The sequence below is a fragment of the Myxine glutinosa genome, unplaced genomic scaffold, assembly GCF_964187855.1.
Source record: "Myxine glutinosa unplaced genomic scaffold, kmMyxGlut1.1 SCAFFOLD_993, whole genome shotgun sequence".
Classification (NCBI taxonomy): Eukaryota; Metazoa; Chordata; class Myxini; order Myxiniformes; family Myxinidae; genus Myxine; species Myxine glutinosa.
The window spans coordinates 85,026-99,696 of NW_027617088.1; the positions used below are offsets into that span (position 1 = coordinate 85,026).

Consider the following 14,671-nt stretch of genomic DNA (forward strand, 5'->3'; position numbering starts at 1 on the left):
ACCAATTTTAACCTCCCCTAGGACTTTACCATTGGTTTCTCAGTCCATACCCCGATGCGGAACTAATTATAATCCCCCGTCAATGAATTGATCGCATGGTGCTAATTTAGTTGCGAAAAAATATTCCCAATTAATCCCTTCTAATGTTCTTCCATTCTCTGATTTGTTCCCATTTCACTTGTTACATAAAACATTTGTATTAAAAGTTCTGAAAAACTGGAATTGTGGTCTTATGTGGCTGTGCGAACAATGCTTGAAATGCCGTGCTGCTCTTGTGCTATATTGATAGTGGGATAGGTTTAAGAGGAAGATGATATTTATTTTATTTGACATCGGAAAACATTTGACTTTCTCCCCACCTCCCTCCAGCTCCCTCCCAAAAACATACACAATCTCAAACGTACATGGAATGGCGAAGTCACTTCCTTTTTAGGTTGGGAATCAAAAGCTGCTTAAATTATTTTGGTAATTACTTTGATCTACGCTTTAGGAATGTACATAAAATGTAAATTTATGGTGATATTGTTACTGGACCTCTTATTTTTGTTTCATCACAGGCTCTGGGTTGGTCAGCTGAGCCAAAAGCCATGCTTCCTGCTGGTCTAGTGTCTGGGAAGGGTCGTAAAGTTTTGAAGCAAGAAATGGGCAAATCACCACCAGATTCAGTCAAGAAGGAACCAAAGGAGATGAAAGAAGGAGACGATATGGAGGATATCCCTGTGGATGATGATGGACTTTGGGCTGGTGGTGAGGAGATGGAGGGAATCTCTGTCGATAAGGAAGGTGATGACAAGGAATTTGTGGATGAGGATGTCGAGGATGTAGGTGATGATGAGCTTCTTGGGTTTCAGCAAGGCAGCGATTGTGATTTGGATCTGGAGGGGGATCGTTTACTGGAAGATGCTGATAAGGATAAGGATGAGAATGAGGATGAGCAGGTCTGATGCATACATTTAGTGCTCGGTGTGTTCGTGTGTTATTTTCAGTGCCACATAAAATGTTAATTTGTCAGTTACTTACTCCTTAATCCACATTAAAGTTATAGCATATGTTCACCGTGAACAATTACTTTGTCTACATATCTCTGTGTTGTGAGACGTAGACACTTATGTGTGCCTGCCATTGACTTGGGCATTTAGTAGACTTTATGCAAAGGATAAGTGTCCATCTCTGTCACACGAACAGTGCATCTTGAAGACACACAAACTACATACCACAACCCTCCTCCTAGCTGGGCTGTGATTGTTGTTGTTAGGATTTCTGGGATTTTAGGCATTCTTTTGTTTCCTGTCTTTGTTACCGTAACTCCCACAGGTGTGTTCCTGCAAACGGATTTTTTTTTAAAGATGTGTAATCGTTAACAGCAAAATTGGACTTATGAGTGGCTAACCTTCTTGGTCATACGTTTTTTATTCTTTATTACAACTCCAAGCAAAGTAACAACTTGGAGTGGTCAAGTGCATGCCTTTCAGTGGTTAAGTGCGAGTAAACAAAGTTGGCATTTTTTTTTTTGTAATCCAGATTGCTGCTCCTCTGTGCTGTTGGGAGCTAGATTGTGAACAATATACATTGGCATGCACATTTGCTTTTCTTTCTTTACTTGAGTACCTTTTGAACATCGCTTGTGTATGTATGAGCTTGCTTGTTCCTGCATTTGAGTAACCATGGCCACAAGTGGCTGCTTTTTTTTTTTTTCCTTCTGTGTTGCGGATTTCTATGGGTTAGCGCATATCCGTCCGACTGGGGCTGTCAGTGGCATCTAGATATAGTCAAATTCAGCAAAAGTTTTGGTTCACGTAAGTTCCTGTTGATTTTTTTTTTAACTGAGTGAGTGAGTTTTGCCATAGTTTGCATTTGAAGTCTAGGTTTGTTGCATGAAATTAGTCTGAAATTTGCATTTGATGGATCACACGTGTTCCCTAGAGTTGTGCATTCCATAGTGTAGTTTATCCCAAAATGCCGTTGTGAAATGATGATGGTATATTTCCATATTAGCAATAAACTTTGCTTTTGACCAATGTGCATGTTTTTTTAATTTTTGTACGCGGGTACCCGGTGTTGCTCGAGGCTGAGGGGGTTGGTTGGGGGAGAGATTGGGAGGGAGGAGACTGAGAAGGAGGGGGCAGGATTGCCAGGGAGGGGGGTAACGAGTCAATACACTTGTTGTCAAAGTACTTTTCACTCCTCAGCCCAAATTGGGCTAAGGGGTATTGTCGTCACATGCATCGCGGGCGGGCGGGCGTCCGTCAACTTTTGGTTTCCGTCAATTTCAAGAACGGCTTGTCCGATTAAATCCATTTTTGCAGTGTGTTGGGGTTGAGTAAAGGAAGGTTCCTTTTGAAAATGGGCACGCTGCGATTTATCAATATGGCCGCCACGGCAGCCATCTTGAAATTGGTCTCCGTCAATTTCAAGCAGAACGGCTTGTCCGATTAAATCCATTTTTGCAGTGTGTGTTGGGGTTGAGTAGAGGAAGGTTCCTTTCGAAAATGGGCGCGCTGCGATTTTCAATATGGCCACCACGGTAGCCATCTTGAAATTGGTTTCCGTCAATTTCGAGCAGAACGGCTTGTCCGATTAAATTCATTTTTGCAGTGTGTGTTGGGGTTGATTAGAGGAAGGTTCATGGGTGCGCTGCGATTTTCGATATGGCCGCCACGGCAGCCATCTTGAAATTGGTTTCCGTCGTCAATTTCGAGCAGAACGGCTTGTCAGATTAAATTCATTTTTGCAGTGTGTGTTGGGGTTGGGTAGAGGAAGGTTCCTTTCGGAAATAGGTGCGCTGCGATTTTCAATATGGCCACCACGGTAGCCATCTTGAAATTGGTTTCCGTCAATTTCGAGCAGAGCGGCTTGTCCGATTAAATCCATGTTGGCAGTGTGTGTTTGGGTTGAGTCGAGGAAGGTTCCTTTCGAAAATGGGCGTGCTGCGATTTTCAATATGGCCGCCACGGCAGCCATCTTGTAATTGGTTTCCACCATGCATGGGCTGAAGGGTTACGCCCGCTTTGCGGTGCTATTTATTAATCTTTAGGAAAACCCAACAACATGATGAAGTCACTCACAAAAAAACATGTTTTTCTTCACAACAAACCAATTCAAAATACACTTCTCAGCCAAGCAACAGAATTTTTACAAGAGACACTTCCGAACCCGGGGAAAAATGGCGCCCATGACCATCACCCAGTCTGAGAGAGAGGATGCCACCTCGAGCTACGCACCCACCGGGACAACCTGAGGGGCCTTCACAAAAGACGATCCAAAAAGGGCATCACACCACCTCCAAAGCATGGCCAGGTTGAGGTGTGTGGGCAGCACTGACTGCAGAAAATGTTCAAACAAACCCCCCCCCCCCCCCGAAGAAAGCCAAAAGAGACTCCTCCCTTTCTCCAACGTCCACAACCGTTAATCTAGCGTACCCGTCGGGTTGACCTGAGTTGTTGTTGGGGAGGGAGGTCCACAGCGAAAGTCTCGCAAGAACTGGCCAGGGGTAAGCCCTCAAGAACATACACCAATAATCAAGGGGAGGCGCAAAGCGCACCTCCCTTCATATAAGAGATCGTTTCTCTGTATGCAGCTAGCTTTAACATAGTGACTGAAAATACGTTTCTCGGCTTCTGGACGAAATCGGCTGCAAATTTCAGAAGTGAATGCTTTTTACATAGGGGTAATGTGTTCCAAATTTCAGCAACGTCTGTTTCCACATTCTTGTGTTTTTCTTAGAAAACCCTCAAAATCACGTTGGAGGCCATTTTTCCTGCAGAGCGGGGGTTGGCCTTTTTCAGGCACCATGGGCCCTTTTTTGAAGCAATGTTTTATGGCCAGATACCCTTCCTGCTGCCAACCTTGTTTGTCGCCTCTTGCGACACACAGGGAATTACCAGTGAACTGGTACTCAATTTTCCGACCTCGGAAGGATGACAGGCTGAGTCAATCCCCCTGGCGTTAATTCAGCGATCGACCGGGATTCAAACCCAGGATCCTAGGATCCCAAGCTGGCACCCTAACTGCTAAGCCAACACCTGGCCTAACACAACATGATCAGTTTGGCATCAATCTGTAACTCTCCAGCACGTCACATTTGCTCATAAACTTGGTTTGACCCATTCTGTCAAAGATTATCCATCCTCTCGATTGGATAAGAGTTCACGTCACTCATGTCACTTCATTAACCCGTTTTTATTTTTACAAAACGAAAACTGCCAACTCGCTTATGCAACATTTAATGATGTCATCCTCGAGCATATTCTCCACTTCCTTTTTTAAGATTTCAAAGTTATCAATCAAGTCCAAGACTTCACCTTTCTATTAGGGTGTCAAATGACCCCAATTTCTCATCTACCTGTAATTCACGACTACATCCTGGAAAATAAACTGGACTTTCTCTGTCTCACTGAGACCTGGCAACAACCTCTGGACTACTTCGCACTCAACCTCACCACATCCAATGGATATTCTTACATCAATAAACCACGCTCGGAGGGCCGAGGTGGTGGAATTGCCGTTATTCACCGACAAGACATCAGGACCAGCCTCATCTCCATCGCACCTGCTCCATCATTTGAACACCTGGCTTTTAAACTCTCTGGTCACACACAGTCAGTCATGGCTGTTGTCTACCGCCCTCCTAAACCACACCCATCATTCCTGTCTGACTTCTCCTACTTTCTGACCCAGCTATGTTCCCTCTCCCCCTCAATCCTCCTCCTTGGTGATTTCAATATCCACATGGACTCCACTGACTCCACGATAACCACTGACCACTGATTTACTCACCTGCTTAAACCTCACTCAACATGTCAACTTTCCTACCCATAACCGTGGTCACATTTTCGACCTTGTCTGCTCTACTGGACTAATTTTGCACCATCTCTCTGGCTCTGACCTCACTCTCTCTGACCACCTAGCCATCACTCTGACCATCAACATCCCCACCCCAGCACCAAGGCATTATCGCAATATCAACTTCCGTAAGCTAAACGCTCTTTCACCTACCTCATTCTCATCCACCCTCTCTGAAAAAATGTCCACTTCTCCCTTCGTTGACCTCCACACCCCTTCTGACCTCACTGACTACGACAACCACACTCTCTCCCCCTGCCTTGACCAACTTGCGCCTATAAAAACCAAAACAGTTTCTTTCACCCATTCTGCTCCCTGGTTTACCCCTGAACTCCGCCTGATGAAAACTCGTGCTCGCCAACTTGAAAGACTCCGCAATAAAACAGGTCTCGCAGTTCACGCCCAGGCCTACAAGGACCACCTACAACACTATAAAGATGCCCTCTCCCGCGCCCGCGCCGCTTACTACTCTCAAATTATCCACTCTGGCTCCAGAAACCCAAAAGCACTCTTCTCTACAATAAACAAACTCCTCAGCCCCCTGAACACCACCACCCAGTCATTCACAGTAGACAACTGCATCTCCTTCCTTTCATTCTTCCAACGCAAAATTGAAAACATCTACAACAGCTTGACCACCGCCGCACCCGCTCCCCCTCAAACCACCTGCCCCCCCTTATCCTGCCATCCCCTGTCTCAATTCTCCCCAGTCTCCCCGACTGACTTCTCTGAACTCCTCATAGGAATGAAAACTGCCACCTGCACTCTTGACCCCATCCCCTCCAGCTTTGTCAAGGCCTCCCTTCCTGCTCTCTCTCCACTTATCATTGCAACAATAAACTCCTCCCTGTCTACAGGCATCGTCCCACCGTCCCTCAAAATTGCTGCTGTTACCCCCATTCTGAAAAAACCTGGACTAAACCCTGACACCCTAAATAACTTCAGACCCATCTCCAACCTACCCTTTCTGTCAAAAGTTTTGGAACGCGCTGTAGCCACTCAACTCAAACATCACCTCTCTGCCAATAACCTGTATGAAACATTCCAATCCGGATTCCGCTCCAACCACAGTACTGAAACTGCTCTCCTCAAAATCACCAACGACCTTCTCCTCTCCTCTGACGCTGGCAACCTCAACATTCTCATCCTCCTCGACCTCAGCGCCGCCTTTGACACCATCAATCACATCATCCTCCTCACCCGACTTGAAACCACCTTTAACATACCGGCACTGCCCTCTCTTGGATTAAATCATACCTCTCTGACAGACGCCAGTTCATCTCCATCAATAACTGCAAATCCCCCACTGCTCCCCTCCCCCAAGGTGTCCCCCAAGGTTAAGTTCTTGGCCCCCTCCTCTTCATCCTTTACCTGTCCCCCCTCGGTCACTTAATCCGCCGTCATGGTCTCCAATTCCACTGCTTCGCCGATGACATCCAGCTTTTCATCTCCACCAAGTCCATCTCCACCGCCACCCACTCTATCCTGACAAACTGCATCACTGAAATAAAATCCTGGCTTCAAATCAACTTCCTCAAACTTAACTGTGATAAATCTGAAATAATCATCATTGGCCCAAAAACGCTCATAAAATCCACCCATAACTTTGCCCTCAACATCGACGGTATCCCAGTATCCACCTCCCCTCACATCCGGAATCTTGGCATCATCTTTGACCAAACCCTCTCCTTCGACAAATACACAAAACAGATCACAAAGACAGCCTTCTTTCACCTGAAAAACATCGCCCGTCTCCGTCCATCCCTCTCCTCCGTGGCTGCAGAAACCCTCATCCACGCCTTCATCACTTCCCGTCTGGGCTACTGCAATAGCCTCCTTTATGGTTCACCCTCAACAATCACCAATAAACTCCAATACATTCAGAACTCCGCTGCCCGTCTACTCACCCATTCCCGGACCCGTGACCACATCACCCCCGTCCTTTACAAGCTTCACTGGGTCCCCATCTTCCAGAGAATCCAGTACAAAAATCCTGGGGGGGACGGGGCCTTCTCCATCGCTGCTCCCACCCTCTGGAACTCAGTACCTCACACCATCAGAGACTCCTCCTCACTCACCACATTCAAAACATCACTCAAGACCCACCTGTTCAACACTGCATTCAACATTTAACCCACAGCATCTAACCCCTGACTATCTCCTCTCCTTCTCCCTCCTTTGTGCTTTGAATATTTCCCTATTGATTCTTCTTTTTTGCAATTGTTTTTATGTTTTGCTATGCATTATGTTTTGCACTCTGTCAAAGCGTCTTTGGGCTTCCTGAAAAGTGCTATATAAAATAAATGCATTATTATTATTAATAACACCTCTGTGTTAGCCAGCTTCGGACAGGCATTCTCCATAATGTGAGGTTTTAATGGTCATTTCACCTCACTGTTTTTATGGATTCACCAAAACTTTTCCTTTAGAGCTGTTTGCAATCACACTGAAAGCATTATAACTCTCAATTTTCCCTTTCCTTTTATCAAATAACCAATTTTCATTCGATGAACAGCAAACAGCACAGCACCTTGTCCATGGTGTAACTCGATGCACATTTACGAATACACCTCCCAATGACGATTACACCCAACAACCACAAGATGCACAACAACAACAACAACAACAGGCATTTTAAGGCCATTTTCCCTGCTAGAGTGGGGGTTAGCCCTGTGTTCCCCATGACAATCTTCTCCATTTTGCCCTATTTTCTGCATCTCCCCTTGTTGACCCCCTTGCCCGCATTTCTTCTTCGACCATCTTTAGCCAAGTCTTTCTCGGTCTTCCCCGTCCTCGACTTCCTTCTACATTCATTTCCATCACTTCTCAACCAGTCACTTTCATCCTTCCTCAACACATGACCAAACCATCTCAAACTGTTTCTCTTCACAGCATCAATCACAGGCTCTATTCCCATCATCTTTCGCAATTCATCATTTGTCTTCCTCTCTCTCAACGATACTCTGCACATCCACCGAACCACATGCATTTCCACCCTTTCCAGCCTTCGTTGCTGCTCTACGTTCATTACCCATGTCTCGCTCCCATAAATCAAAACGCTTCTCACACATGCAGCATACACCTTTCCCTTCAGCTTCAACGACACTCCCCTCTTCGTCAGCACGCCACTCAGTTCCCGAAACTTCTTCCATGCATAACTCACTCGAGCAACCGTTGCCGAGTCTGAGCCACCTTCTCCATTCAGCATGTCTCCTAGGTAACAAAATGTTTTCACACCTTCCAGCTTCATGCCGTCTCCAAGATCCAACTCAACATTTCCTCCATCTGCAGCTCCCTCTGTGTACACCTTACACTTGAATGTAGCTGCCACACTGGTTAATGACCCTCTCAGACCACTACATTTTTGATGAACCCACTCAGCGCACATTGTACATTGAATGGAATTCACTCCGACACCCTTCCTGCACACAGCACACGGCCACTTCCCAGTTCTTTCCACCTCACCACATGCTTTACCACTTGCCATCACCTTCGTTTTTCCGATATTCACCTTCAGACCTTTTGTCTCCATGCATTCCTTCCACTTGTTCATCTTCTTCAGTCCATCCATACTTTCTGCAATCAACACCAGATCATCTACATACAACAACTCCCACGGTGAACCCTCCTTTACATTCCAAGCCAGCACTTCCATCGCAGCTACAAATAGTAGTGGACTTAGCACCGACCCCTTATGCACTCCCACCTTCACCTCAAACTCACCACTGTTCCCGTCCTTCGTCCTTACAGCTGTGCATGCTCTTTTGTACATTGCCATCACCACTCTGATCAACCATTCCTCCACTCCGAACTTCCTCAATGCCCATGTCAATACTTCGCGTGGAACCCTATCGAATGCTTTCTCCAGATCAACAAACCCAAGAAACAACTTCTTCCTCTTCTCCATGTACTTCTCCTGCAACATCCTCACAATAAAAAGTGCGTCTGTCATTCCTCTTCCTGGCATAAATCCAAACTGCATTTCGTCAATCTTCACTTTCTTCCTTATACTCCTCTCCAACACCCTTTCCAATACCTTCATTCCATGCTCCAATAACTTTATCGCTCGATACGAGCCACAGTCCAGAGGGTCACCTTTCCCCTTGTATAGAGGGACGAGGGTACTCAGTTCCCAATCCACTGGAATGCGGCCTTGTTTCACTACCAGATTACAGATCTCTGTCATTCTCTTCACACCCCAACTTCCTGCTGCCTTCAACATATCTCCCACAACTCCCATCGGCCCTCCCGCTTTTCTACTCTTCATTGCTTTTATCGCTTCCTCAACTTCCTTCTCGGTTATCTTCTCTGCCGGTCCTAAAACTGGGTTACTCTCTATGTTGCCATCCCATTCATTCTCTGTATTCAACAGCATTTCCATATATATCTTCCATCTTCCTTTAATTCCATCTAGGTCCACAACGATTTGTCCCACTTCATCCTTCAAGCAACTCACCTCTATCACATCACACCTCTCTTTCGCTATCTGCTTTGCAATCCTGAATACCACTGTCTGACCCTCTTCCAAATCCAAGCGTTCTCCGAACATTTTCCTGTATGCCTGCTTTGCCTTTGCTACCTCTTTCTTTGCAGCCTTCTTGGCTGCCTTATAACTTTCATGCTCTGCCTTTTCTGCTCCCATACCATTCGCCTTCTGCCACTCGTTGAACTTCTTCCTCTTCTCGTCAACCCTCTTTCCAACTTCATCATCCCACCACCATGTTTCCGAGTGCCTTGGTGGTCCTTTTGTCCATCCACATACCTCATCAACGGCTCCCAACAGACTATCTTTCATTGACATCCAACCACTTTCAAGCTCAACCACATCATCCTCTATCATACTCAGCCTCTCTTTTAATGCCTCCCTCAGTAGAGGATAAATGTTGTTCCTGGGACACTCCCAAATCTCCATTCACTTATATGTAATTTTTATCCTCAACCCCCGTTTTCCCCTATTCACCCCCATCACCCCTATTCCTACCCCCCTTAATGTAGTCCCTTAGACCACTCTACTAATGAGCCTATAAATATATTTTCTCTTTCTAACTTTTTAAAATCCCCCATTCTCCTTTGGAACTCATCTCCATCTCGGATATTTATAAATTGAACATCATCTTTATTTTTTATCTGAGCAAGAATAAAATGGTATGTTTCACGGAGGGCTCTCGTTTGTCCTCCTCCGGGTCCACATACCATCTTAAAGTTGTAATATATACCAGGCTGGTATCCATCAAAGTTCTCACTCCACTCTAATATATTTTTCTTCCCGCCCTCCATTACCCCACTTAACAAATGAATACGTTTATCCATCTTGTGAACTTTTTCACAAGTTATTTCTTCAATAAGACTTATTTGATATTTCTCACACTCATTATGTTTACCGTTTATATACCAAGGCTGATTATGCCTCCACTCTTTAGTCTGGTTGATACTTGGTTCTATCATTTATATATTCATTAAAAAAGGCGGCGGTAGCCCGTTAAAATCCCTAACCCCCTTATCTTATCACTTATATATATCTTATCACTTATATCTTATCACTTATATATCTTATCACTATATATATCTTATCACTTATATCTTATCTTATCACTTATATATCTTATCACATATATATTTTAACACTTAAATCCATATGGAACACTATCAATTCCATTTTCTAAAATAAACCTCATCATCAAAAGCTCCTAATGCTTTTTTATTTGCCTCTTCTGAATATAATTCATGTTTATAACTTCTTATTGAATTAATCTTGCTAAACTCTTCTTTCTTTGTTGTTAAACAGTTATAATAATCATTAAAATTTATGGTCGCTTTTATAACACCCTTCTTAACCCCCTTTAGTTTCTTATTTCCCTTTTCCTTACCTTTTAACTTCTTATCAATCTTTTCAACATTATGCACAATGTATTTATAAGCATAGGCCTTTGACCTCAATCCCACAAATTCACTCATAACATTTCCTCCTAATTCATCCTTGAACTTTCCAATCACCTTTTTATTTTTAGAAGAGAACAACTCACTCTCTGAACTATAATTACTAGTATCATAGATATTAATGTCCTTTTTCATGTCTGAATAAACATCATCGGTATTAATTTTCAAAATAAAACTATCAGTATCCATATACAACAATGACACATTGTCCTTATACTTTGATTTTAGATTAATATAAAAGTAATCTTACATTAATGACTTTGACAAGTCCAGAATTGATGTTCCAATGTATATCGGTTTATTCATTTTAACACTCTTTAACCAAATGGATTGCACAAAAGTTCTCACTAAAGACCTCAGCTCTTAAAAAACTCGGTTTATTAATCAATTTTGATGCTTGTCCCCAATATGTTGCGAGTCTGATGTTTTGTCTTTTCCTTACATGCTCCATGGTCTTACCAAAGACCGCATTAATCATCAATTTATAAAAGTCTTTCTCAAAGTCATTTGTAGCATCTGTTCTTCTTTGTGTATTAAAATCAATGTACTCCTTTAGCCAATGACTTTGATTAAACTTTAGAACCCTATGAATCTTCTCCACTCTTAGACCTGATAAATATTGTCGCAAATTTCTTTGGTGTACAACATAATTTTTCTTGTTAAATAATGTAGTAAGTAATTTTTCTGTTGATTCACCTTTTAAATCAAACGATTTTTGATAATCACTCAACCATTCTTTCTTAGGACTTTCTTTCTCACAAGCAAATGGCAAATCTTTATGTTTATTATGAAGTTCTTCTGGATATTTTAAATTGACCTCAAAATAATAACCAACATTTGAATCATCCAATTCTTTTTGTGTAGAGATACGTACATCTTGTAAAACCTTTTTATGGATCTTTTCCTTTACCCATTTAAGTTTACCATAAGGAAGAGCTTGAGACATTGCCCAGCCATACAAGTTGTTTGCGTCATAGTACATCAAGTAAGAACTCTCTTTCGTTGAATCATAATTTGGAAGATATTTGTTATTTGCTTTTGTGTATCTACTCGAGCAGACTTGTGAAATTCCACCTCTTTTTGCCTTTTCAATCATCAAGAGCATATCAACATCGGTTATCAAATCCAAAGTTTGTTTCGTCATTTTCAACATCGCACTCCAATCCGTACCCTGCTGCTCCTGGACTCCGTGTCCTTTCCTCCTGACAAGGTGGAAAAGTTTCTGTCAACCCTCGACTCTGATTCTGCAACTGGACCCGACGGCATCAGCCCACGGGTCCTAAAATCCTGCTCTGCTGCTCTATCTCACCCTCTCTCTGTTCTATTCACCCTCTCTTTTGCTCAAGGTCAACTGCCATCTGCTTGGAAATCAGCCAACATCACCGCTTTGCACAAAAAAGGTGCAAAAACAGATCCTAGCAACTACAGACCAATCAGCCTTCTCCCAATTATCAGCAAAGTCATGGAATCCATCATTGCTTCGGATATGAAATCTTTCCTCTTCTCCAATGGCTTGATCTCTGATCATCAATTTGGTTTCAGACCAGGTCACTCTACTCTGGACATGCTGCTTCTGCTGTCTCAACAATGGATGGAGGTCCTCAATGCCAAACAGGAAATTAGAGCTGTCTCCCTCGACATATCACGTGCCTTCGACACGGTCTGGCACCCCGCTCTGCTCACCAAACTCTCCTCCTTTGGTATCCATGGAAATCTCCACGCATGGCTGGCGGACTTCCTCTCTAGTCGTCGTCAACGTGTGGCCCTGAATGGGTTTCTCTCATCTCCTCTTCCTGTTCAGGCTGGAGTTCCCCAAGGCAGTGTTCTGGGCCCCGTGCTTTTTCTGGTCTTCATCAATGATCTCTCTGACTCTCTCGAAAATCCTCTCTATCTCTTTGCTGATGACTCCACTCTCTGCCGCTCCATTCCTCTTCCCTCAGATCGGCAGTCTGCTGCCTCCTCACTCTCTGAAGACCTGGACAAAATCACAGACTGGTCAAACAAGTGGAACATGTCTTTCAATCCTGACAAATCTCACACTCTTACTATGTCTCTCCGAAAAGATCGACTGGACAACCCTCCCATCTACTTTCTCAACAATCCTCTCCAAGAAGTTCTGTCGCTCAAGATTTTGGGTCTCACTATCTGCCATGATCTTTCTTGGGAAAACCACATTTCCAAGCTGGCCTCCAAAGCCAGTCGCCGACTGGGCATCCTCCGTCGTGCGAAGTCCTTCCTCGGCACACCTGAGCTCCTCACCACATACAAGGCTTTCATCCGCAGCTCAATGGAATACTGTTCTCCCCTATGGGCCGGTGCTCCTGCCTCACACCTAGCTCGGCTTCACGCTGTTGAAACCAAAGCTTTCAGAATTATTGGAATCTCCCGCGATGAAGCTATCTCTGAGGGCCTTTCACTCACTCACCGCAGGCAGGTAGGTGGTCTTTCTGTCTTCTACCGACTCCTCTCCGGCCTTGCACCCCCAGCTCTCTCTGTGCTCTGTCCCCCAAATATTCCTACAGGTCGCACAAGATCTGCCAGCAACCCTCTGATGGTTAAACTGCCGAAATCTCGGCTCGCTGCTCACCTTCACTCTTTCATTCCTCTTTTCTCCCGCCTCTGGAACAAACTCCCTCACTCCCTTTAATCCTACTCCTCCCTCCAGGTCTTTAAAACAGCTGTTCACCACCATCTCTTATCTTCCCCCATCCAAAACCTTGATCTTTTCTACCCCCGCTAAATCACCCCAGATCCACCTTGTTTGAAATTCCAACTTCTTTCCTGGAAGTCCTGGCAGTGTCCATATGTTTTATACCTCTCCCACCGCCCCCTTCCCATGCCCCCCCCCCAAAGCCCTCGCCCTCTCTCAGATCTCTCGATGTCTCCATGTCTCTCGGTCCCTGCTCTCAAATGTTGTGTTTGTGTCCTTCCCCCTCTCTCTCCCCATCTTGTCTACCGCTCCCGATGTTATATGTTTTATGTGTCGGTTTGTCTTTCTGTGTGATTAATGTTCGCTCTTTCACGAGCCTCGATCTTGTATACAAAAAAAAAAAAAAAAAAAAAAAAAAAAAATCCAATCCAGGTGCTGTCTAGTAGTGAGCAGGGTCTAATCCATAGGAATTTTTATGATGACAGATGCTTCTAAAGGTTTCAAATACATCAGCCAATAAAAGCACATCAGTTTTGAGATACAAATCATGATACTCACCAAGATTCTTGATGTTGTATTTTTTCCAAACATTTTGAGCATGTAAATAATTTTTGTCAGATATATGTTTATTGTTTAATTTGTTGTAGAAATTTTCTTTTGAAGGAAGTTGTGTTTCATTAAATCTCTCAAATGAATCCATATAATCATAGGGGTAAATTCCCTTTTGTGTTAGTAAATCTTTATCAGAAAAATATTCGGAAAGACATGGAAACTCTTCAAGATTTTAAACCAATTTTTTCAATGGACTTGCCATGAATTTAAATGTGTCAAGAAATCTAATATTAGTTAAATCAAGTATTTTTATTTTTTTAAATGTCAAATCCTGTTTTTATAAAGATTGTTTTGGTGAATGAAATGTATTTCTCATCTGTGCTTGGAATTGCTGAAATAACTCCAAATGTCTTTGAGAGTTCCTTGATAAATAGATGCGTATCATAATGAGCATTGTTATGAAGAAAGACAGGAATGAAAGAGGGGAGTTTATAATTAATATTACAACTTTGATGAGCCAGACCTCTATATTTACCAGTGAGATGACAATGGTCTCTAACCTTTAGACCTTTACCAATTTTCTTCTCACAAATATGACAGACATTGTTTTTTCTAAATTCCCTTTTCTCTTCACTCGTCAAGGACATTGGTTTATTGGTTTCTCTCATTATCTTGGTTAATCGAACACAG

At 43.5% G+C, this 14,671-nt stretch overlaps 1 protein-coding gene across 4 annotated transcripts in view; it reads left to right on the forward strand.

Annotated features, from left to right (window-relative positions):
* The window catches only part of LOC137438582 (uncharacterized), a gene marked incomplete at its 5' end in the record, with an annotated part of 80,565 nt that extends 78,547 nt beyond the window's left edge, over positions 1-2,018 (forward strand). For all 4 annotated transcript variants that reach the window (XM_078769039.1, XM_078769041.1, XM_078769040.1 and 1 more), the window contains 1 exon segment: positions 558-2,018. In XM_078769039.1, the coding sequence (XP_078625165.1) occupies positions 558-944 (387 nt within the window).
* Positions 2,019-14,671: the final 12,653 nt, after the last annotated feature.